Below are 26,419 nucleotides of genomic sequence, written 5' to 3' on the forward strand. Positions count from 1 at the left end.
CCTTTAAAATAGTGGTGTGCATGCTCACGACTGAAATACGTTGCTATTATATGCAGTGGTGTGTGGGGTGCCCAAGAGTATTTAAAATGGTTGTCCGATTATAAACTGCTGATGATAGCCTATCAGCAGGATAGGCCATCAATAATAAATTAGGTAGGGGACTGTCACATGAGACCCCTGCGATCTAGTTGTTTGCTGGGTCGGTGTGATCATTTTGATTTCTGCAGGAAGCAGGCAGTTCCACTCCCACTGCAGTGGCCAAGCTTGGGGTTGCAGGCCAAGTTCACATTCATTTCAGTGGGAAATTTCCCTGCAATACCAAGCTTGGCCATTGCAGTGAGAATGGAGCTGTCTGCTTCCAGCAGAAAGCAACTCAGTTCACAAACATACATTCACAGTGAACAACTACGGAGTCTATGAAAACAGACCCCTGCTGATAGGCCATAAATTGTTTACAACTGGATGACTTATTTAAATACACCACTAATTTATTCCACTACAATACTGATTTATGAAACATAAATGAGTGGACAATGTAACATTAGTTGTATCTTTATTTCATACTCATACACTTTTATGTAAATGTATGTGGCAGTTCATCTTACCCGATCATCATAGTTATTTTTTTTCACTAACATTTGCTGCAATGTCCGTAAAACTTTTGTACAGAGCTTCTCTTCACTAGACATAAGATTTTTGGTGTGCTGAATAAGTCTGCAAACAAGTTAGAAAAAGGAACTAATTCCAAAATTCAAGCATTATACAACTATAATATACAATAACATGTGTACCAACCATACATCTGTAAACTCAATTCAGCTAAGGGCTCATGCCAACAGCCGTGACGGGCTCCGCAAGCATAATACTGCAGCGGAGTCCGTCACGGCGCCCCCCCAAAAGACCCCATACTTAGCTTCGGATCCAATGCGCAGCTCCCACATAACGCGTGGAGCGCAAGCGCAGTACAGCGCGTGACGTGTCGGCAGTGTCATATGACGTGGTGGGCGGGGCGTGTATTCACGCTATACTTCCGCTGTGCAACAGCGGAAGTATAGCGTGACTGCCGGCTTCTATTGACTACAATGGAAGGCGTCCGCGTGTATTTCCCTGGCAAATAAGACATGCAGCGGGATATTTCACGATGCAGAATTCCACGGTGGAATTCTGCAGCGTGAACATTGAGCTATTAGGTTCTATTGAACCTAATAGCTGCGGTGAAACAGGGCGGGAATCTGGCCGTGGGCATTAACCCTAATACTTACTTCCCATAAGTATTTGAATGAATTAAAATACACGTACTTTTGTTGATAAACATAGTCCAGAGTGTGAAGGGTCTTACTTTGAAATGAAGCCGCCAGTTTCACATCGAGAACGAGGGTCAGTTCCTTCAGCAAAGAGCAATTCAGGGTGATGAAGAACATCTACAAGAACAGACTGTTCTGCTTCTACAAGAGGCTTCAGCTGTTCCTCTAGCACATTAATAATATCCTAAAGATAAAAGAAGGAGGTCAGTACAGTACAGTAAATGCACTTGCTTCTCATGCTGTTAACCCCTTCCCTGCTGCGATCTATGTAGATCGCGGTACGGGAAGGCGTAACAGAGGGAGCGCACTCCCTCTTTGATGTTATAAGGCTCTCACAATATAATCGCAGAGAGCCCGACTGGTTGCCATGGTAACAGGATGCCACCTACAGGCGTCCCGTATTACCATTGCCTATGATCGCTGTAATAAGCGATAAGGCATTGCAGGAGAGAAGTCCTGCAATGCCTTATCATAGCGATCATCGGTGCTATGGTGTAAGTCCCCCAGAGGAACACAAGTGGTGTAAAAAAAGATCAAAATAATGTACAAAAAATAAATTGTAAAAAAAAAAACCTTTTGGGGCTTTTTTTCATATTAGCAGAAAAAAAATCCCACGGCAAAAAGCATTAAAAAAACACTAAAAACTAAGGCAAAATGCTAATTTTTAGCATTTTGCCTACCAAAAAACGCAAAAAAGTGATCAAAAATCCTGTATGTAACCCAAAATGGTATCAATAAAAACTACAGCTTGTCTCGCAAAAAATAAGCCCCCATAGTGCTTTGTCCATGGAAAAATAAAAAAGTTTGAATGCAGCAATTAAAAAATAAAATTCACAAAAAGGGTTTTTATTGCACAAAATTGGAAAAACCTAAAAAAACTTTAAGAAATTTGGTATCCTTGTTAATGTACCCTACCGCAAAAAAAATATATTGTGTAATTTATGCTGTATAATTAACGCTTTAAAAGAAAACCCCAACAAATCTATGGCAGAATTGATGTGTTTTCTATCCCTGCAATCATAAAACAAATAATAAAAGTTTTACCATATTGTTTACGTACCCAAAAATACGATAACAACTATAACAATAATAACTACAGTTTGCCATGCAAAAAACAAGCTCTTATACGGCCGTGTCAAAGGAAAAATAAAAAAGTTATCGTTTTTGAAAAATGGAGATTAAAATCCGCCAACAATCATTGTGTCCTTAAGCCTAAAATAGGCCATGTCTCTAAAGGGGTTTTGTCATTTAAAAAAAAAAAATCTATACTTAACTATTCTTTTCCTGTCAGTTTCTTTAGCACATCTTCTCCTGGCTGAGCCTTTGCCGGGTCACCTCCTCACCGCACTTTGTGCACAGCTTGTTAAGAAAGCTGCATTCTTCGAATTCCTTTCGGCTGGGTCAATGAAGGTCACATCCCTGTGCTGTAGCTACACTGCCTAGGAAGGAATTGTAATCTTTTTCCGAGTCAGCTCAAATGAGGAGACAGGAGAAGATGGGGGAGGTGAAGATCTGGTAAGTACACTGATGGGGGAGGAATAGATAAGTATAGAATTTTTCTTTTTTTTAGCGACCGAACCCCTTTAACCCCTTGAGTGGCATGCCCGGAAATTTTCCGGGACGAGCTCCACTGCCCATAGTGATATAGCCCGGAAGATTTCCAGGCTATGTTTCACTATGGGACCTGCAGAGCACATTGCCATAAGCTGTGGCAGTGTGCTCTGCCTGCACAGTCCCATACAGAACAGTGCAGGACTTTAAATAAAGCAGGAAGATATTACCGATCTGCAATCTATTTTCAAACTACTGCACTGCTTGTCAGAAGCCGGCCGATGGTCTCTATGGCAGGTAGAGCTGGTGCTTGACTGTAAGAGGATAGCCAGGCACCAGCTCTTACACAGCAGAGAATGGAGAAATCCTCCAATCTCTACTGTGTTAACTCTTTATTAGAGATGAGCGAACGTACTCGCCCGAGCTTGATACTCGTTCGAGTATTAGCGTGTTCGAGATGCTCGTTACTCGAGACGAGTACCACGCGATGTTCGAGTTACTTTCACTTTCATCTCTGAGACGTTAGCGCGCTTTTCTGGCCAATAGAAAGACAGGGAAGGCATTACAACTTCCCCCTGCGACGTTCAAGCCCTATACCACCCCCCTGCAGTGAGTGGCTGGCGAGATCAGGTGTCATCCGAGTATAAAAATCGGCCCCTCCCGCGGCTCGCCACAGATTTATTCTGACATAGAGAAGGGAAAGTGCTGTTGGTGCCGGAGCTGCTATAGGGAGAGTGTTAGGAGTATTTTAGGCTTCAAGAACCCCAACGGTCCTTCTTAGGGCCACATCTAACCGTGTGCAGTAGTGTGGAGGCTGCTTTTTGCAGTGTTGCACTTTTTTTTTTTGTATATCGGCCGTGCAGAGCATTGCGCCCTGCAGTAATTATACATACTCCAGGGCCAGTAGTGATGGTAAGGCAGGGACAGAAGACATATATTTATTGAATGTAGGCAGTGGGCCTTTCCAAAAACATTTGGGGAAAAAAATCTATTTGGGCTGCCTGTGACTGTCCTCAGTGTACTGGGTCTGTCCTGGGTGTAGTTGTCCTCCTAATTCATACGCAGCCAGCTAAGTGTTACAGCAAGCTTGCGCAAAATTATTTCCTGGCTCTGTGTTGGCTGTTACATCACCGCTGTATTCCAGTCCACAGTGCAACAGTCTGCAGTTATTTTACATACTCCAGGGCCAGTAGTGGTGACGCAGGGACAGAAGACATATTTATTGAATATAGGCAGTGGGCCTTTCCAAAAACATTTGGGAAAAAAAATCTATTTGGGCTGCCTGTGACTGTCCTCAGTGTACTGGGTCTGTGCTGGGTGTAGTTGTCCTCCTAATTCATACGCAGCCAGCTAAGTGTTACAGCAGGCTTGCGCAAAATTATTTCCTGGCTCTGTGTTGCCTCTTACATCACCGCTGTATTCCTGTCCACAGTGCAACAGTCTGCAGTTATTTTACATACTCCAGGGCCAGTAGTGGTGACGCAGGGACAGAAGACATATTTATTGAATATACGCAGTGGACCTTTCCAAGAACATTTGGGAAAAAAAATCTATTTGGGCTGCCTATGACTGTCCTCAGTGTACTGGGTCTGTGCTGGGTGTAGTTGTCCTCCTAATTCATACGCAGCCAGCTGTTACAGCAGGCTTGCGCAAAATTATTTCCTGGCGTTCCGTAAGCGAAGTCAGCCTCCAACCACAGGCCAATAAGCGGCACATTTAATTACAGCATTCTGTTTCTGCACTACTGGTAATACACCATGCTGAGGGGTAGGGGTAGGCCTAGAGGACGTGGACGCGGGCGAGTACGCGGAGGCCCAAGTCAGGGTGTGGGCAAAGGCCGAGCTCCTGATCCATGTGTATCGCAGCCGACTGCTGCGGGATTAGGAGAGAGGCACGTTTCTGGCGTCCCCAGATTCATCTTACAATTAATGGGTCCACGCGGTAGACCTTTATTAGAAAATGAGCAGTGTGAGCAGGTCCTGTCGTGGATGGCAGAAAGTGCATCCAGCAATCTATCGACCACCCAGAGTTCTGCGCCGTCCACTGCTGCAACTCTGAATCCTCTGGCTGCTGCTCGACACATTCTGAGGAGCAGGCAGACTCCCAGGAACTGATCCCAGGCCCCTGCCCAGAATGGCCAGCAATGGTTCCTCTCCCACCGTAGGAGTTTTTCGTGACTGATGCCCAACCATTGGAAAGTTCCCGGGGTCCAAGGGGTGAGGCTGGGGACTTCCGGCAACTGTCTCAAGACCTTTCAGTGGGTGAGGAGGACGATGACGATGAGACACAGTTGTCTATCACTCAGGTAGTAGTAATTGGAGTAAGTCCGAGGAAGGAGCGCACAGAGGATTCGGAGGACGAGCAGCAGGACGATGAGGTGACTGACCCCACCTGGTTTGCTACGCCTACTGAGGACAGGTCTTCAGAGGGGGAGGCAAGGGCAGCAGCAGGGCAGGTTGCAAGCGGCAGTGCGGTAGCCAGGGGTAGGGGCAGGGCCAGACCGAATAATCCACCAACTGTTTCCCAAATCGCCCCCTCGCGCCATGCCACCCTGCAGAGGCCGAGGTGCTCAAAAGGTCTGGCAGTTTATCACTGAGAGTGCAGACGACCGCCGAACAGTGGTGTGCAACCTTTGTCGCGCCAAGATCAGCCGGGGAGCCACCACCACCAGCCTCACCACCATCAGCATGCGCAGACATATGATGGCCAAGCACCCCACAAGGTGGAACGAAGGCCGTTCACCGCCTCCGGTTTGCACCGCTGCCTCTCCCCCTGTGCCCCAACCTGCCACTGAGATCCAACCCCCCTCTCAGGGCACAGGCACTACCGTCTCCTGGCCTGTACCCACACCCTCACCTCCGCTGTCCTCGGCCCCATCCACCAATGTCTGTCAGCGCACCGTCCAGCCGTCGCTAGCGCAAGTGTTGGAGCGCAAGCGCAAGTACGCCGCCACGCACCCGCACGCTCAAGCGTTAAACGTGCACATAGCCAAATTTATCAGCCTGGAGATGCTGCCGTATAGGGTTGTGGAAACGGAGTCTTTCAAAAGTATGATGGCGGCGGCGGCCCCGTGCTACTCAGTTCCCAGTCGCCACTACTTTTCCCGATGTGCCGTCCCAGCCCTGCACGACCACGTCTCCCGCAACATTGTACGCGCCCTCACCAACGTGGTTACTGCCAAGGTCCACTTAACAACAGACACGTGGACAAGCACAGGCGGGCAGGGCAACTATATCTCCCTGACGGCACATTGGGTGAATTTAGTGGAGGCTGGGACAGAGTCAGAGCCTGGGATCGCTCACGTCCTACCCACCCTCAGAATTGCGGGCCCCAGCTCGGTGCTGGTATCTGCGGCGGTGTATGCTTCCTCCACTAAACCACCCTCCTCCTCCTCCTCCTCCTACGCACCCTCTGTCTCGCAATCAAGATGTGTCAACAGCAGCACGTCGCCAGCAGTCGGTGTCGCACGGCACGGCAGCACAGCGGTGGGCAAGCGTCAGCAGGCCGTGCTGAAACTACTCAGCTTAGGAGAGAAGAGGCACACGGCCCACGAACTGCTGCAGGGTCTGACAGAGCAGACAGACCGCTGGCTTGCGCCGCTGAGCCTCCAACCGGGCATAGTCGTGTGTGACAACGGCCGTAACCTGGTGGCGGCTCTGCAACTCGGCAGCCTCACGCACGTGCCATGCCTGGCCCACGTCTTTAATTTGGTGGTTCAGCGCTTTCTGAAAAGCTACCCACGCTTGTCAGACCAGCTCGGAAAGGTGCGACGGCTCTGCGCACATTTCCGCAAGTCCCACACGGACGCTGCCACCCTGCAACATCGGTTTCATCTGCCAGTGCACCGACTGCTGTGCGACGTGCCCACACGGTGGAACTCTACGCTCCACATGTTGGCCAGGCTCTATGAGCAACGTAGAGCTATAGTGGAATACCAACTCCAACATGGGCGGCGCAGTGGGAGTCAGCCTCCTCAATTCTTTACAGAAGAGTGGGCCTGGTTGGCAGACATCTGCCAGGTTCTTGGAAACTTTGAGGAGTCTACCCAGATGGTGAGCGGTGATGCTGCAATCATTAGCGTCACCATTCCTCTGCTATGCCTCTTGAGAAGTTCCCTGCAAAGCATAAAGGCAGATGCTTTGCGCTCGGAAACAGAGCCGGGGGAAGACAGTATGTCGCTGGATAGTCAGAGCACCCTCCTGTCTATATCTCAGCGCATTAAGGAGGAGGAGGAGCATCAGGAGGAGGGGGAAGAGACAGCTTGGCCCACTGCTGAGGGTACCCATGCTGCTTGCCTGTCATCCTTTCAGCGTGTATGGCCTGAGGAGGAGGAGTAGGATCCTGAAAGTGATCTTCCTAGTGAGGACAGCCATGTGTTGCGTACAGGTACCCTGGCGCACATGGCTGACTTCATGTTAGGATGCCTTTCTCGTGACCCTCGCGTTACACGCATTCTGGCCACTACGGATTACTGGGTGTACACACTGCTCGACCCACGGTATAAGGAGAACCTTTCCACTCACATACCCGAAGAGGAAAGGGGTTCGAGAGTGATGCTATACCACAGGACCCTGGCGGACAAGCTGATGGTAAAATTCTCATCCGACAGCGCTAGTGGCCGAAGGCGCAGTTCCGAGGGCCAGGTAGCAGGGGAGGTGCGGAGATCAGGCAGCATGTACAGCACAGGCAGGGGAATACTCTCTAAGGCCTTTGACAGCTTTATGGCTCCCCAGCAAGACTGTGTCACCGCTCCACAGTCAAGGCTGAGTCGGCGGGAGCACTGTAAAAGGATGGTGAGGGAGTACGTAGCCGATCGCACGACCGTCCTCCGTGACGCCTCTGCCCCCTACAACTACTGGGTGTCGAAGCTGGACACGTGGCCTGAACTCGCGCTGTATGTCCTGGAGGCGCTTGCTTGTCCTGCGGCTAGCGTCTTGTCAGAGAGGGTGTTTAGTGCGGCTGGGGGAATCATCACAGATAAGCGTACCCGCCTGCCAACCGACAGTGCCGACAGGCTTACACTCATCAAGATGAACAAAGCCTGGATTTCCCCAGACTTCTCTTCTCCACCAGCGGACAGCAGCGATACCTAAACTATACGTAGGCTGCACCCGTGGATGGAAGCATCGTTCTCTATCACCATCAAAAACGTGGACCTTTTAGCTTCATCAATCTGTGTATAATATTCATCTTCCTCCCCCTGCTCCTCCTCCTGAAACCTGACGTAATCACGCCGAACGGGCAATTTTTCTTAGGCCCACAAGGCTCAGTCATATAATTTTTGTAAACAATTTTTATACGTTTCAATGCTCATTAAAGCGTTGAAACTTGCACCTGAACCAATTTTTATTTTAACTGGGCTGCCTCCAGGCCTAGTTACAAATTAAGCCACATTAGGCAAAGCGATTAATGGGTTTCACCTGCCCTCTTGGTTGGGCATGGGCAATTTTTCGGACATACATTAGTACTGTTGGTACACCTATTTTTGGGGACCCTCGCCTACAGTGTAATCCAATTAATTTTTTGCCCACCTGCATTACAGCTGACGTTACATCAGCTGTGTTGGGCACTGCAATGGGATATATTTATGTACCGCCGGTGGGTTCCAGGGAGCCACCCATGCCGTGGGTCCACACGGAGTTGTAACTGCATGTTTCCACTTCTAAAGAACCCCAGTCTGACTGGGCCATGCAGTGTGGGCCAAAGCCCACTTGCATTAAACATGACATTACCTCAGCTGTGATGGGCAATGCAATGGGATATATTTATGTACCGCCGGTGGCTTCCTGGCACCCACCCATGCTGTCGGTCCACATGGAGTTGTAACTGCATGTGTCCACTTCTAAAAAACCCCAGTCTGACTGGGGCATGCAGTGTGGGCCGAAGCCCACCTGCATTTAATCGGACGTTAGCTCTGCTGTGATGGGCACTGCAATGGGATACATTAATGTACAGCCGGTGGCTTCCAGGGAGCCACCCATGCTGTGGGTGCACACGGAATTCCCATTGCGGAGTTGTACATGCCAGTGACTATTTATAAAAAAACGCGGTCTGACTGGGGCATGCAAACACCTTGACAGAATGAATAGTGTGTGGCACATAGGTTCCCCATTGCTATGCCCACGTGTGCAGCTCCTGATGGCGGTGGCACAGGATTATATTTCTCATTGCTTCTGTACAGCATTGTGGGCTATCGCCCCGCCCCTTTTAAAGAGGGTCGCTGCCTAGCTGTGCCAACCCTCTGCAGTGTGTGCCTGCGGTTCCTCCTCATGGCAGACGCACTTATAAATAGATATGAGTGTGGCGTGGCATGAGGGCAGCTGAAGGCTGCGCAGGGACAATTTGGTGTGGACACTGGGTCGTGCAGGGGGGGTTGGGCAGCATGTAACCCAGGAGAAGTGGCAGCGGAGTGTCATGCAGGCAGTGATTGTGCTTTGTTGGAGGTAGTGTGGTGCTTAGCTAAGGTATGCATTGCTAATGAGGGCTTTTTAGAAGTAAAAATTGTTGGGAGGGGGGCCCACTCTTGCCGCTATTGTGGCTTAATAGTGGGACCTGGGAACTTGAGATGCAGCCCAACATGTAGCCCCTCGCCTGCCCTATCCGTTGCTGTGTCGTTCCCATCACTTTCTTGAATTGCCCAGATTTTCACAAATGGAAACCTTAGCAAGCATCGGCGATATACAAAAATGCTCGAGTCGCCCATTGACTTTAATGGGGTTCGTTACTCGAAACGAACCCTCGAGCATCGCGATAATTTCGTCCCGAGTAACGAGCACCCGAGCATTTTGGTGCTCGCTCATCTCTACTCTTTATATGCCGCTGTCTATGCGACTGCAGCAGGCAAAGTTCTGTCGCCACTGGACCCCGGAATGTGATCAGGGGGTCCTGATGAGTCTCTGTGGAAGTCCCCTAAAGGGACAAAAATTAGAAGAAAAAAAAAAGAGGAAAAAAATTATTAAAAAAATAAAATTAAAAACACTTTTCTCCCTTTAGGGTGCGTTCAGATGAGCGTGTTTTGGTGCGTGCATACGCACGCACCAAAACACACTTGTATTTACAACACTGCATTCCCTATGGTGTGTGCACATGTCCATACTTTGCAGGTGCGTACCTGCAAAGATAGGACATGCGTGCACCATAGGGGAAGCACGCATTGTTTTCAATGGAGCCGCGGCTGCTTGAAAACAATGGCCTGCTGGCTCCCTGCATTCCTTTTCAGGGAAGGACTTTACATATAAGCCCTTCCCTGAAAAAGAAAGATTTTAGTGTAAAAAAAATAAAAATGCAGGCATTCTCTTCAATGGAACTGCTTCTGCTGCCGGCGGCTCCATTGAAGACAATGGTCTGCTGGCACCACCAAATTGTTTTTCAGGGAAGAGCTTTACTTATAGGCTCTTAACTGAAAAGGAAAAATTTTGGTGAAAAAAAAAAAAAAAAATGCAGCCATTCACTTCAATGGAGCCGCTGCTGCTGGCGGCGGCTCCATTGAAAACAATGGTCTGTGGCACATCTGAATTGTTTTTCAGGGAAGGGCTTTACATATAAGCCCTCCCCTGGAAATCAATTAAAAGTGATTTAAAAAACAAAAAAAATAGATACTCACCTCCCTTCAGCTGCCGGGGCACAGCCGCGTCTTCTCCTGCTGTCCCCTGCACTGTGGTGCTGAACTGCTGATCTATCAGCAGCCGGGGATTTAAAATCCCCGCCTGCTGAAAGAGCTGAATGTGATTGGCTGAGGTGCTCAGCCAATCACAGGCAGCTCTCCCCGAATGAATGACAGGTGAGAGCTGCCTGTGATTGGCTGAGCACCTCAGCCAATTACATTCAACTGTTTCAGCAGGCGGGAATTTTAAATCCCCGGCTGCTGATAGATCAGCAGTTCAGCAACACAGTGCAGGGGACAGCAGGAGAAGACGCGGCTGTGCCCCGGCAGCTGAAGGGAGGTGAATATCTATTTTTGCATTTTTTTTTACTATTTTAAAAGGCTTTTCAGGGAAGAGCTTATGAAGCCCTTCCCTGCAAAGCCACTAACAGCTGCCGGGGCTCAGCGGGGACTTCTGCCGCTGTCCCCGGCTCTGTAGCGCTGCTGAGCTATCAGCAGCTGGGGATTTAAAATCCTCTCCTGCTGGTAGCTCTGATTGTGATTGGCTGAAGCAATTCAGAAGTCGCGGCTGAGCCCTGGCAGCTGAAGGGAGGTGAGAATTGTTTTTTTTTTATTTTTTGCACTATTTTAAATGGCTTTTCAAGGAAGGGCTTACAGCAGGGGAGGAGAGGTAAGTTTTTTTTTAATTATTTTTTTGTTTTGCACTAAAATGTTTCTTTTTCAGGGAAGGGCTTATATGTAAAGCCCTTCCCTGGAAAAGAATGCAGGGGACCGGCAGAGCATTGTTTTCAATGGAGCCGCCGGCAGCAGCCGCGGCTCCATTGACAACAAGCACGCAGCTGTGTTCACACGTGCTTTTGCTCGTACCTAGGTGCGGACGGATGTACGCACCTAAGTACGCGCCAAAACACGCTCGTCTGAACGCACCTTTACTTTGTAAAAAATTACAAACAAATTTACACCGGTGGTATCCCTGCGTCGTAATGACCCAGAGAAGGAAGTTAGTACATTATGTAACCCCTTAATGACGTGACCCCTTCCCCCTCCCCTTTTCTTTTTTTCTCTTCCCGTTTAAAAAATCATAACTCTTTTATTTATTCATCGACGTTGCTGTATGAGGGCTTGTTTTTTGCGAGTTGTATTTTTCAATGGTGCTATTTAAAGTACCATATAATGTAATGAAAAACTTTTACAAAATTCTAAGTGGAGTAAAATGAAAAAAAAAAAAAGTACATTCCACCATTTTTCAGTGCGTTTTGTTTGTACGGTACACAAACTGTAACAAAAATGACATGATAACTTAATTCTATGGGTCAGTATGATTACTACGATACCAAACTCGTATGGTTTTTTTTTTTGCTGTAGTACTTGTATTTTTTTCAACGACATTTAATTTTTAAAATTATTTTCTGCTGCATCTTCTACGCGCAATAACTTTTTAATTTTTCCGTCGACCTAGTTGAGCAAGGGCTCATTTTTTGCGGGATGTCCTGTAGTTTATGTTAGTATTAATTTGGAAAACATATGACTTTTTGATCGCTTTTTATTGCATTTTTTCTGGGAGACATGGTGACTGTAAAAGTGCATTTCTGTCGGTCTATTTTTTTTTTCGGACTACGTTCACCGTGGGGGGTAAATAATGCACTACTTTAAAAGATCGGACTTTTACAGAAAAATATGTATTTTTCTTTTAAGATTTAGATTTTTTTATTATAAATATGGAAAAGGAGGGTGATTTAAACTTTTATTACTTTTGTTTTTTAAACTGTAAAAAAGTTGCGAAAAAGAAAAAAACTATTACAATTTGGTATTGGTATAATCGTACTGGCCTGTAGAATTACTTTAATATATTATTTATACTGCTCAGAGAATGCAGTGAAAAATAAAAATAAAAAATATGCCAGAATTACAGATTTGGTTAATCTTGCCACTAGAAAAAATGGAATAAAAAGCGATCAAAATTTTACATGTTCTTAAAAATTAGATAAATGAAGACTTGAGTTCATCCTGCAAAAAGCAAGGCCTTTTAGAGCTCTGGCAATGGAAAAAAAAATATGGCTCTTGGAATGTGGCGACACAAAAGCAAGCCTTTAAGAAAAAAATAAGTTTTAATTAAATGTGCAAAAATAGCAAAACATAAAAAAAACTGTATAAACTTAAAAAACCTGCCCTGGTGGGCATGACAGTGTGGTAAGAAATCCGCCACTCAAGGGGTTAAAGGGTTAAACACTTTACCCACAGGTATTTTGCAAATTCATAAAGTTTTTTATTAAGATTCTGTTCAGATTTTCGTCTGCTCATTCCATCTAGGGGTTCCACCATAACTGTTAGAAGAAAATAGCACAACATGCTGTCATTTTTTTCTGGTAAAATTCTGGAACCCTTCGATGGGTTCTATAAGGCGCATCCAGATTCAGTTATTTTTACAGATCTAGTGATCGTTTTATTTTCGTTCTTCTGTCCCATAATAAAACAGAAAAAGGAAAATGTGAACAGTACCTTAATCATAGAATACTACTTATTTAACTACCTAAGAATATTCAGGGCAATATTTATGTAAATTATCTATACTTTCCATTCATATCCATTTTCACACATTAATTCTACAAAATGTCTCCCTCCCACTGACCTGCAACTTCTCTACAATATTCTTGTAGTCCCACTGATTCTGTGCGACATTGGCACGAGTGAAAGTTCTTGAGGATGTAGCTTGCTTGTAGGTGGGCTGATTTCTTTGAAGTGAACTTGAGGAACTATTTAGTAAAGAACTAACGTGCGAATCTAAGTCCATAGGAAGGGAAATGTTGCGACTTTTCGCTAAAAAAAAAAGTGAAATAAGAGAATACAAAAATTTAGTGCACCTTCATACGACTTCTTATCTGGTAACAGTCCTGTATATTTGGAAATCCTCAGAGGATTAAGTCTTTTACACTGACATGTTTCTTTTCAAAATTAGTTTGTACATATTGAACTGTATTGTTTAGCAGCAATTGGTATAAGGCAGTTAAAATAATATGAAATTTCTTACCAACCATGGCCAAGGCCCTTATGCATGCTTCTACTGATCCCTTATACTGCTGCTGGAGCCAAGGACACTCAAGAAGACGAGTAGTAGATTGCAGAAGTTGGACAACTATTGTTTGATGGGTCTTCAAAACAGTAATTGTTTAAGTGCAAATATTTGAATTTTATATTTTATACATATACAATTTCCCTGCAGATTATGTTGCATGAATAATATAACTTGATATATTGACAACTGTATGAAGCATTTATTCAAGAGGGTTATCTGGGAACAAAAACTAACAAGAAATCATTTTATAGCTGATGATTGCAATATTTAGTAATATGCAGCTTTTTTCAAAATTGTGCCTATTCATTGCTTCAGAAGACTGTCATGTTCCTGGAAGCCCTGTGTGACAAAGAACAGTCTCGCCTCCCTTTCGTGCACATCCGCAATCAGTTGAGGGCAAGGAGCTGGCAATCTGACTGGGATGCAGTTGAAGTGGGGTGTGGTGAGGAAAAAAAGAATTCTAGGGAATGGGTATAAAAGGTTTTAAATACAAACAAGCCCGCTGGCAAATTCAATAAAATCAGCAGCTTACCTTAGTTAGCTGCTAAAGCAGGAGCCTGGTTTCCTGCATAACAGTCTTTCAACAGAGACAGAGATTTAACACTCCAAGACATCGTATTTTTTCTTTATCATAAAAGGGTTTTAGTTTATTTTTAGTCCCCCGTGCAACCTCTTTAAAATCAATTAAAGATTAACAGCATAACACAGTGGGTGTAGTTTGTGGAACAATCTCGTGAATTTTGTTACCGTCATTACTCATTCTGTTTGTCTGAAAGCTGACCATTCAAGCGTTGAGCACTGTACCCTTTGCCTCCTGTTGGCATTGTCAACATTCCTCAGAAATCCATGTATGGGCTTGATATTTGTGTGTAGCAATTTCTGCAGTACATACACAGCCCAAGGGAGCCAAAAAGGCACAGTGCTCAGTAGAGAGCTGCTTTTATTCATGAGGTTAGTAGCAGGCTCAAGACCTATATCTCTACTGATTAAATCTTTTTAAATATCTCGAAGACATTTCTTAAAATTAGCTTTCTAAAATTACTGTTAAACTTTAGGTAGATAACAAAAATAAGCAACCCTATGTGGAAATGTAATAAGCATTTTACTATAGATAATTACATACCTGAAGAGAAGTGCTGTTCTCAGAAAATGGAGAGTTAAAGAAGGATCTTATTGTTTCCAGAACCACAGTGAGAACATACTTTTCTAAGGTAGGATCGGAAAGACGTTTGTCACGCTTATTACATACCTAGGAAAAGCAGAAGGAACTAATGTAGTATATGTTTTATGGTATTACTTAGCAGGAATGTAGTATAGACAGATAGATGAATGTTAAAAAAGAAAGTTTTTCTTTAACAGTGCTACATACAGTATTTCCAGTATGCGCAACACTATCTCAAGTTCTTTTCTTTTGGTATGTCAACATAGTTTTTTTTAACACTTACTCGAGCCATATCTAGGATGAAGTTTTCAAAAAGGGTCCAGATGTGGTTGCTTGTATATATTTCTTTCATTTCCACCTCTGTGTCCACATAACAGTGATTTACAAAGTTCACATAAGACATTTTTACCTATGAGACAAAATTGTTAACAACAGCTAAACATAAGATGAAGCAATCTAAACTTATTTTAGTGCAAAAGACATGACAAACAAATTGATTATCTTACGGTTCGGCTGTTTGGAGCTCAAATTTAATATATGAGTTAAATAATAGCAGGTACAAGTGTTATTAATTTACAAATAAAAATGTACCTTTTTTCAACTCTTTAATTAAAGCAACATAATTTCAGAATATTAAAGAGTATATACTCTATCACCCCCCCCCCCCCAAAAAAAAAAAAAAACAAGCACCTACCATAGCAGGAATTATCCTTTTGCTGCAAAACTAAGCATACAGTTAAATCTCAGGCAGAGATGCAAATAATTAGGGTTGTGATTTGATTAGATGAATGGTCTTGCAACCTGAGGTCCTAAAAGTGGTTCCACCTATCTATACATATAAAAACAAATGTATGTCTGTCTGTTTGTCCTTTATGCATTACTACACCATTCATCTGATCGCCATGAAACTTTGCCAGAAAGCTTCGCAGGAGTGTACTCCGCAACCTTCCATAGTACATCTATCCTACGATAGGTGGCGTGCGTGAGAGCAATTATGCCCCCCAGACGTAGATCGTTCGATTTCCATCTCAAGCGCGAAAGAAAAAGGCATTACGAACAACGGGATGCATGTTCAACGACAAAATGATGCATTCGCCGAACGTTTCGCAAAACAATTGCGGTTGCTATTCCTTATACTGCTGAGGTAACATGAAAGCTGCGTTGTGTTTGGTTGTTATTTCTTATATGGCTGAGGTATACTGAAAGCTAAGCTGTGATTGGTTGATATTTTTTAAAACTGATGAGGTAACATGAAAGCTGTGCTGTGATTGGTTGCTACTTCTTATACTAATCAAGTTACATGAAAGCTGTGCTTTGATTGGTTGCTATTTCTTATACTGCTAAGTTAACATGAAAGCTGCGCTGTGCTTGGTTGTTACTTTCTAAACTGCTGAGGTAGCATGAAAGCTGCGCTGCGATTGGTTGTTATATATTATACTGCTGAAGGAACATAAAAGCTGTGTTGTAATTGGTTGCTCTTTCTTATACTGCTGAGGTAACATGAAAGCTGTGCTGTGATTGGTTGCTCTTTCTTATACTGCTGAGGTAACATGAAAGCTGCGCTGTGATTGGTTGCTCTTTCTTACACTGCTGAGGTAACATGAAAGCTAAGCCGTGATTGGTTGCTCTTTCTTACACTGCTGAGGTAACATGAAAGCTGAGCCGTGATTTTTTGCTATTTCTTATACTACTGAGGTAAAATGAAAGCTGCGCTGTGATTGGTTGCTATTTCTTATTCCGCTGAGGTAAAATGAAAGCTGCACTGTGATTGGTTGCTATTTCTTATACCGCTGAGGTAACATGAAAGCTGCGCTGTGATTGGTTGCCATTTCTTATACTGCTGAGGTATGCTGAAACCTGTGCTGTGATTCGCTGCTATTTCCTATAGTGCTGAGGTAACATGAAAGCTGAGCTGTGATTGGTTGCTACTTCTTATAATACTGAGATTACATGAAATCTGCGCTGTGATTGGTTGTTATTTCTTATACTGCTGAGGTAACATGAAATCTTTGCTGTGATTGGTTGCTATATATTATACTGCTAAGGTAACATGAAAACTGCGCTGTGATTGGTTGCTACTTCTTATAATACTGAGGTTACATAAAAGCTGTGCTGTGATTGGTTGCTAGATATTATACTGCTGAGGTAACATGAAAGCTGTGCTGTGATTGGTTGCTATATATTATACCACTGAGGTAAAATGAATGCTGCGCTGTGATTGGTTGTTACTTCTTATACTGCTGAGGTAACATGCAAGCTGCGCTGTGATTGGTTGTTATATATTATACTGCTGAGGTAACATGAAAGCTGCATTGGGACTGGTTGCTATTTCTTATACTGTTAAGGTAAGATGAAAGCTGTGCTGTGATTGGTTGCTATTTCTTATACTGCTAAGGTAACATGAAAGCTGCACTGTGATTGGTTGCTATTTCTTATACTGCTGAGGGAACATAAAAGCTGCGCTGTGATTGGTTGTTGTTTCCTATAAGGCTGAGGTATAATGAAAGCTGAACTGTGATTGGTTGCTATTTTTTATATTGTTGATGTAACATGAAAGCTGCGCTGTGATTGATTGCTACTTCTTATACTGCTAAGTTAATATGAAAGGTGCGCTGTGATTGGTTGTTACTTTCTAAACTGCTGAGGTAGCAAGAAAGCTGCGCTGTGATTGGTTGTTATATCTTATCCCCTTAACGACCAGCCCATAGACTTTTTATGTCCTAGCTTGCTGGGCCTTATTCCCTGAGGACATAGAAATGTGTTTTCTGCAGGGATTAAGGCCCTGCAAGCTGAGGTCGTGGCAGCTCCATGCTGCCGGCTCCGGGAGGTAGCCGGCAACCTGGAGCTGCCATTCCGGGCCGCGGGTCCCCTCCCCCGGTCACATAATCGCCAGCATTTACCGAATGCCGGTGATCATATAAAAGTTAATAAAAAGTTAAAGAAAGTGAAAGATTCAGCTGCCCTGGTGGATCGGATCCATCGGGGCAGCTGAAAGTACTCACCGCCTTCGCCGCGATGACCGGCGATGTCCAAGCCTCCAGGTCCCGTTGACGCCTTCTGCGCATGTGCGCCAGACATCATACGTCGGGCACGCGCTTAGAAGGCGCGCGCGGCCCGGGAAATTTAAAAATTCTTCTGCTCCTGGCTCCCATGTGTAGCCAAGAGAAGAGGGATGTCACCGGGAGCCGCTGTATGCGGTTCCTGGTCACATGATTGCTGCTATCCAATGGATAGCAGCGATCATGTAAAGTAAAAAAAGTTTTTAAAAAGTAAAAAAAAAAGAAAAAAAGTTTAAGTTTCATCTCCCCTCACGGATCATATCCGTGAGGGGAAATGAAATAATGTACCTAAGGCACCGCATTTATCCGTGGACTTCACCACGGCTTCTGCGCACGCGCCCGCCGCTAACATGGCGGACGCATGTTCAAAAGGCACAGATTGCCAGGGTAATTTAAAATCTCCCTGCTCCTGGCTACCAAACGTAGCCGAGAGCCTGGAGATTTCACCGATGCCCGCAAAACGCGGTTCCTGGTCACGTGATCGACGTTTTCCAATTGAAAACGGCAATCACGTAAAAGCAAGAGAAGTGAAAATTTCACCTCCAATCACAGATCAGATTCGTGAGGGGAGGTGAAATTACTTACCTAAGGCCTCCGGCGATGTCCCCCGACGAGATGTTCATCCACGGACCTTTCCCTAACTTTGGCGCATGTGCCCATTATCAAAATGGCGGACAAAAGCGCAAAAGCTGTTGAGGGCCCTGGAAATTCAAAGTTTCCTTGCTCCTGGCTACTAAATGTAGCCAAGAGCCTTGAGCAGTGACCGAGGGCCGCAGTGAGTGGTTTCCGGTCACGTGATCGCCGTTATCCAATAGATAATTGTGATTACGTAAAATTTAAGACACAGTTGAAGTTTGATGTGCCTTTCCTTTTGAGTGTCGTAGTGCATACAGACATAATATTAAAACCACAATGGGTATGTCTCTGAAAACGGGACAAAGGGGGTATCCATTTTGGGGTGAACTTTTTCATTCTTATGTACGCTATACAAAAAAACTGTTTTTAAAATGACACAATTGCCAAAAAAAATTAAAATCGTAATTTTTTCCATCTGCTTTGCTCAGATTCATTCAAAAACTGTGGGGTTAAAATATACAGTACACCCCTAGGTGTATGCGTTAAGGGTTCTAGTTTTCAAAATGGGGTCATTTGTGGGGGTCCTCTGTCGTTTTGGCCGCTCAAGGGGTCTACAAGTTGGCAATGGGGCCTAAAATGCCTTCACGCAAAATGTCTGTTCTAAAAGCCACCGGCTGCTCCTTTAGTTTTGGGCCCCGTTGTGAAAACGGACATAATTTTAGGGCCACTATGGGTATGTTTCTGAACACAGGACAAACAGGGGGATCCATTTTGTGGTACAAGTCTTCATTCATATGTACAAAAAAAACCTGTTTTTAAAATGACACAATTGCCAAAAAAATGAAAGTTTAAATTTTTTCCGCCTGCTATGGTTAGATTCATTCAAAAACTGTGGGGTCAAAATACACAGTACACCCCTAGATCAATTCATTAAGAGGTGTAGTTTTCAAAATGGGGTCATTTGTGGAGGTTCTCCATCATTTTGGCCGCTCAAGGGCTTAACAAGTGAGCAATAGGGCCTAAATAACCTAAGCAAAGTGTCTGTTCAAAAGTTTAAAAGTGACATGATTGCCAAAAAAATGAAAATCGTAATTTTTTCCTTCTGCTTTGCTTAGATTGATTCAAAAACCATGGGGTCAAAATGCGCAGCACACCCATAGATAAATTCAATAAGAGGTGTAGTTTTCAAAATGGGGTCATTTGTGGGGGTCCTATATCGTTTTGGTCCATCAAGGGCTCTACAATTGGGCAATGGGGCTGAAATCGTCTTCAAGCAAAATGACTGTTCTGAAAGTCACCGTCTGCTCTTTTCGGTTTGGACCCTGTTGTGCATACGGACACCAGATTAGGGCAACAATGGGTATGTTTCTGAACACAGGACAAACGGGGGTATCCATTTTGGGTGCAAATACGCATTTTCATGTGCATTATAGAAAAAAAATCCCATCTTTTAAATAGCATATTTGCAAAAACATGAAATTTTATTTTTTCTCCTCAAATTGCGTTAATTCCTGAAAAAAAATGTGTGGGGTAAAAATACTCACGACCCCCCTCAGTGAATACATTAAGGGGTGTAGTTTTTAAAATGGGGTCATTTGTGGGGGTATTTATCATTCTGACACCTATGAGCCTTTGTAATCTTGGCTTGGTGCCGGAAAATAAAGTGTTCCTCAAAATGCTGAAAATCAATGTTAAATTTGCACGTCTCTTACATGGTTAAAAAAAAAAACTGAACTTTTTCTAATATGCACCCAGAATAAAGTAAACAGATGGAAATATATATCTTATCAAGAATTTGTACAGTATGTTTGCACATATTTGAGATATCGCAGTTGAAAATGTGAAAAAATGAAAATTTTTTAAAAATTTTCCCAATTTTGGTGCTTTTAATAAATATACACAAGTTCTATCGGACTATTTTCACCACCTAAATGAAGTACAACATCTGGCGAAAAAACAATGTCAGAATCACTTGGATAAGCAAAACCTTTACGAAGTCATGCTATGTCTAAGTGACACATGTCAGATTTCCAAAATTTGGTCTGGTCATTAAGGCGCAAACAGGCTTGGTCACTAAGGGGTTAAACTACTGAGATTACATGAAAGCTGCACTGTGATTGGTTGTTATATATTATACTGCTGAGGGAACATAAAAGCTGTGCTGTGATTGGTTGCTTTTTCTTATACTGCTGAGGTAACATGAAAGCTGCGTTGTGTTTGGTTGTTATTTCTTATACGGCTGAGGTATAATGAAAGCTGAGCTGTGATTGGTTGCTATTTTTTTATACTGATGAGGTAAAATGAAAGCTGCGTTGTGATTGGTTGCAGCAACACGCGACGGGTAAGCTAGTAGCCTATAAAAAGGCTTTGAGAAGCTACTTGTGTGTAGTAGACATATTTTTCCGCTTTTGTAGAGCTTGTTGACCACTAGACATGCTACTATGATGCAAGTGAAGAGATTTTACCCGGTTAACAGAGTTGAGATGTGTGCATGATTGGAATGCGAGAAGCTAGATGGTCATATTGATTAATTGCCCGCCACCTGGGCCATTCTGACCATACTGTTAATACATTAGAGCACACACACAGGCCCTCAACAGAACACCTGAAGAAAGGACTGTCTAATTATCTGACAAGCACGATTAGCTCCAATTGTTTGGTTATCCAGAGATAGGTGCCCCACCATCGTTACAGGCCCCTGTGTCTATCAGAACCATTTCCAGGTGCTTGGCTAAAGGAAATTTGGCCTTGCAGTGCCCATTACGTGTACTGCTTTTGACACCCACCTACCGACACCTCTATTTGCAATGGTGTCTTGAACTACGAAAATGGATTGCTATGGAGTGAAAGAAAGTTGTCTGAAGGTGAGCGCCTCAATCCTGCCTTTACTGCTGATGTGATGATGTGTGTGTGTGTGTGTGTGTGGGGGGGGGGGGGGGGCAATGCATACGACAATTCAAAGCGATGTTTGAAAAAGATGTAAGGGTTGGTCTACACTTCCGGTGTTTATTTCCTTATTTCTATTTCCTACCTACTTACAGTACACTCCTCTCCTAGAGCCCAGTGTGGCGCAGAGTGTTAAGGCAGCAGAAATGCAGTCCTAAGTTCTTGCTCATGACCTGAAGGTTGCAGGATCAGGTAGCTGGCTCAAGGTTGACTCAGCCTTCCATCCTTCCGAGGTCGGTACAATGAGTACCCAGCTTGCTGGGGGGTAAAAGATGACTGAGGGAGGCGATGGCAAACCACCTGACAAAAACAGTCTGCTAAGAAAACGACACGATGTGACGTCACCCTAGCTTGATAAAGATCGAGAGAAGTCGAAACGTAGCTTCTTTTTTTAAAAAAACATGGAGGAGTAAATATTTATTGATCTGATCTTCACCGCTTATGCTGCCACGTTCTTCTTGTTTATTACAGCTATTGCCCGTGGGTGTCAGCTGTAATAAACAGCTGACAACTGCGGTGTATGGAGGGAGATAGCAGCACTATCTCCCTCCATCCACGCCCTGTAATGGCAGGACGTAAAAACACTATAGGGCCGTCACTAAGGGAATAAAGGGCTTCTCTAGTTTAGAAAACTCATTTTCGTATTCCTATTAAGGAACAGCGTTAAAGTAGTTGTCTAAAGTTTTAACTTATCCGCATCCTTAGCAGATGAGTATTTGATCAGTAGAGGTTCAATCACTGGGGACCCCATAATTCATGAGAAAGGGGGTCCTGTGTTTCCCGTCTGAATGAAGCAAAGATCAAGCATGAGCACCTTTGCACCACTCATCTCTATGGCACTGCTGAAAAAAAAAGTCAAGCATAGTGCTCCGCTATCTCCATCAGTTCCATAGAGATGAACGCATAGCTTGCATGCTTCATTCATATGGGAGGACATGAGACTCCCGTTCTTGCGATTGGTGAGGAACCCTCCAAGACTGAATTTTGGGACAGTTCCTTTAATAGAGGGTAATCTTGTGTTCCAGATCCTCACTTCTTGGCAAGAGTGGAGAATGACTACAAAAAAACTGTTCCGTAATGCACTGCAGAGGTAACACAGTGTCCATTCAAATCAATAAGTTATGCTTATTTCCTCTGTGGTGGCGATGCAAGGTAACTGGACACGAACTGCGAAGTTTCTCCACAGATCCAAGCGTGCAAGCACTTTGTAATCAGCTTATTGTAAAGAAACAAATCTTTTAAGATTCTTACAGATAGCACAATTACTTTTGTGCAATAACTAAAGCAGGATTTCAAGTCTGACCTCTGTAATGCAGTCTTCATGTGTAACCACCCGTACAACATCCTCCAGAGGCAACAAAGACGTGCATTTGATCTCAGTGTAGACATTTTTGCCTTCAGCACAGGCAGCAAGAAGATCAACTAGTGAAATGTGATACATGAGCGGACTGTTTTCATCTACGCCTTCACGGTCTGCAGCCATCATTTCCAGCATTGATGCAAATGAAGTTTTGTCATTGTAGAATACAACAACATCATCTCCTGCATTGGTCAGCTGCAGAAAGAAACAACATAGTTTTACTTGCTAATTTACAACTGTCTCTCCGTTATGTTGTGGAGATTAGGAAGTTTAGATAGGGAAACAAAATAATTTCCAATTCAATGATCAATAAAAACTCAAAAGTGCATTTACTGAAAACATGAAGGTTGAAAAGCTAAGACAAATCACTTTACATTACAAAGATAAAGCTTAAAGTTTATTACTGTACAGTTTTCTACTTGTAACTTACACACGTCTGTATTTTATATATAATTTCTGCAACAAGTCAACAGTTGCGTTTTAGAAATTATCATCAGGTCAAGAAATACATTTTTATCCGGATTAACTTCAGGTTTCTCTGCACTTAAAGGAGTTTTCCGGGACATGTAAAAAAAAAAGTTAAAACCGTTTAATATGAAGAAAAATTGAATACTCCCCTATCCCAAGAGCTCCCGGTCTATTGCTGTAGCCCAACCAATGGCCACTGCACAGGACCCGGAAGAGGCGGCGGGTATAATGAACATCACATGACCACTCAGCCACTCACAGGCTTCAGCGTCCCTAAAAGAATCACATGTACAACGAATGACACGACTGCCCTCTGAAGCAGTCCACATTCCGGCCTTCATTTTAAGCTTTTTTAACTTTTTTTTACATGTCTCACAAAACCCGTTTAATCCCGCTATCATAATCTAGACAACTGTCCAATCTTTACCTCTGTCATAATCATGTCCTGGCATTTTTTAATATATTTTCCTTCAGCTTTGATGATGGTATGCAGGAAGTCCAGATATTGCACATGTCTTCCATGTGTGGCTAAACAATGGATGAAGTGTTGAAGAACAGTCTCATGGATATCTGTGCACAGTTGGAAGTTATTGAGGAAAATGTGTTGCATAGTCTCAGCCTCTATGAGCTAGAAAAAACACGTAGTGATTTTTAGCAATGTATCACAGAACTTAGCTGTTAACTACAGTATATTTAAGATTAAAGCAAATTTGCTACTACTTACATTCATTAATGCTATTTTTTATAATTGTACTATTATAAAGTGAAGCAAAAAATTGTATGTTATATAGCCAATATTAATTGGCTATATAGACCCTAAAGTACACATGACCTTTCAAGTGACTTTTTAGCATAAGCAGTTGTTTGTGTGTACATAAGGAATAACACTTTCTGACCATTATATATAACTTCTCCATTCTGTTAATGATTTCAGATACATAATCCGAACCTCTTATTCCCATCTTCAAGACTTTTCCCAAGCTGCAGCAGTTCTCTGGAATATGCTACCACACAAAATCATGGCCAGCAATATCAATAGTTTTGATTGTGCCCTAAGGCTGCATTCCCACGAACGTATATCAGCACAGTTTTCACGCCGATATACGTCGTCCTCATATGCAGAGGGGGGAGTATGGAAGAGCCAGGAGCAGGAACTGAGCTCTCGCCCCCTCTCTGCCTCCTCTCCGCTCCTCTGCACTATTTGCAATGAAAGGAGGCGGGACGGGGCTACGTTTTGAGAATTAGCCCCGCCCCTGTCCCGCCTCTCCCCATTGCAAATAGTGCAGAGGGGCGGAGAGGAGGCAGAGAGGGGGCGGGAGCTCAGTTCCTGCTCCTGGTTCTTCCATCCTCCCCCCTCTGTACATGAGGACGACGTATATCGGCGTGAAAACTGTGCTGATATACGTTCGTGGGAATGCAGCCTAAAACACATCTCTTTAGGCAGGCCTATTACATTTCCAAATCGAGCTATTCACTATTCCCTCCTTATTCTACCCAGCTGAAATCGAAGTAACATAATAGCTGATTTTAGGTGTTTAGTGGTTACAGCACCATCTAGCTGTGTTAAAAATGTATTACACCTTGTTTTTCTATCATAAAGACTGATGCATTATGGTTAGTTTGCAAGGCATTGTGGGAAGAAGGAACTTTCAGCCAGCGACAGACAGAGTTCAGACTTGCCTTTGCACCCTCCTCTTCAAGTTCCACTATCCTTGTATAAGTATATCTGGTAAGAAAGCTACCTTTGTTTCTGAGACAGTATGTTATGCAGAGCTGTTCAGTAGTTAGTTGTGTAGTTACTCAGTGAGTTATAACTTTAGTTAGCCTTGCAGCACTATGTGTAGCAGCCATTTTACCATGTACCTCCATGTTACTGTTGTGTAATGTTATGCATGTTTCCTATGCATCATACTTATGTGAATTATCTATATTCTTAGGTCGGCTGCACACGGCCGTGACGGGCTTCCGCAGCGGAGCCAGTCACGGAGCCCCCCAGAGACCCCAATACTTACCTGCAGATCCGGCGTCTTCCGCCCCGCATGATGCTTTGGCGCGCATGCACGCAGCGTCATGTGACGGGCCGGCCGCGTAATATGACACGCCCACAGCGTCACATGACACGCCGGCCGCGTCATATGACGCGGCTGGCGGTGGGCGGTTAAGCGGTTTCACGCTATCTTCCACTGTACTACAGCCGAAGATAGCGTGACGGACGGCTTCCATTGACTGCAATGGAAGCCTCCGCGCGTACACCCGTGGCAAATAGAGCATGCCGCGGATGAGGTCGGGTGATTTCACGGTGCGGAATTCCATGATGGAATTCCGCACCATGAGCATTGAGCTATTAGGTTCAATAGAACCTAATAGCTGTGGGCAACACGGCGGATTTTCGCCGCGTAATACACGGCGGAAATCCGTCCATGGCAAGGAGGCCTTATAGTTTTACCATCATCAATCAATCGCAAGCAATCAATCGCATCGAATGCACACTTGTATGCTACGATCTGTTACCCAATAAACCTGTCAGATTAAGAAGAACAGCTTGTTTATTTGGAAGACAGAAATGGTTAAACTGAATGTCGGACTGCACACTGTGTGAACGTGTAAGAAGACAGAACAGTAAAACAAATGCTAGTCACCAGCGATAGTGGATCAGACTAGACGGAGCCGCCATCTGTCACGCGGTCTTATGTACAAGATTGCAGCGGCCGCCATTTAGTCACAAGAAACAAGAGTGCAGCCCCCAGTAAACGCAGCACGATCTAAGCCAAGCTGAAGTCTGTTCCTACCTGGACTGAGTCTGCACAGATACATTAAGCAGCCAGCAAACAGGCACACAATGTCTGCTAGCCAGGCATCCTCATATAAGACTAGGTCACGAGCAAGCTGCTCTAGCAAGTCCTCAATAAGAGACATGGCTGTCCTCGTCCGCGCAGAAGCTGAGGCAGCAAAAGTAAGGTCCACCTTTGCATCACAAGAGACGCAACTGAAGCTAAAGCAAGTCTGCCTGCAGGTGTCACTGGAGAAACTCACCACAGAGAAAGAAGCAGCAGCCGCATTAGCCAAGGCAGAGTTCCTAGAAGCTGCAGAGTTCCCCGAATTAGAGAAACACAGCCAGGTACTCGGGTTAGACCTAGATCAAGAAGATCCAGCACAGCGCATCTCAGAATATGTCCATCAGCATCCCAAGGCGGAATTCAACTATGATCCAGTATACCAAACAGAGCGTCAAAGACCCCACTTTGAGACACAGTACCTCGAACAGGGGTGCTGACCACGACTACCACCCTACAAAAAGGAAGCTACAACCCTCTCCC

General features: G+C 44.3%; 1 protein-coding gene across 3 annotated transcripts in view; it reads right to left on the reverse strand.

The window, feature by feature from the left end:
• Positions 1–26,419, reverse strand: part of ITPR3 (inositol 1,4,5-trisphosphate receptor type 3) — a 665,728-nt gene that overhangs the window by 197,964 nt on the left and 441,345 nt on the right. For all 3 annotated transcript variants that reach the window (XM_066609086.1, XM_066609095.1, XM_066609083.1), the window contains 8 exons: positions 23,530–23,730; positions 22,578–22,829; positions 14,977–15,102; positions 14,655–14,780; positions 13,487–13,607; positions 13,088–13,275; positions 1,340–1,488; positions 606–714 (listed from right to left, as the gene is read on the reverse strand). In XM_066609086.1, the coding sequence (XP_066465183.1) occupies positions 606–714; positions 1,340–1,488; positions 13,088–13,275; positions 13,487–13,607; positions 14,655–14,780; positions 14,977–15,102; positions 22,578–22,829; positions 23,530–23,730 (1,272 nt within the window). The remainder of the gene's footprint in view (positions 1–605; positions 715–1,339; positions 1,489–13,087; positions 13,276–13,486; positions 13,608–14,654; positions 14,781–14,976; positions 15,103–22,577; positions 22,830–23,529; positions 23,731–26,419) is intronic.

This window comes from Eleutherodactylus coqui, chromosome 1, assembly GCF_035609145.1.
Source record: "Eleutherodactylus coqui strain aEleCoq1 chromosome 1, aEleCoq1.hap1, whole genome shotgun sequence".
In the NCBI taxonomy this organism is placed as follows: domain Eukaryota; kingdom Metazoa; phylum Chordata; class Amphibia; order Anura; family Eleutherodactylidae; genus Eleutherodactylus; species Eleutherodactylus coqui.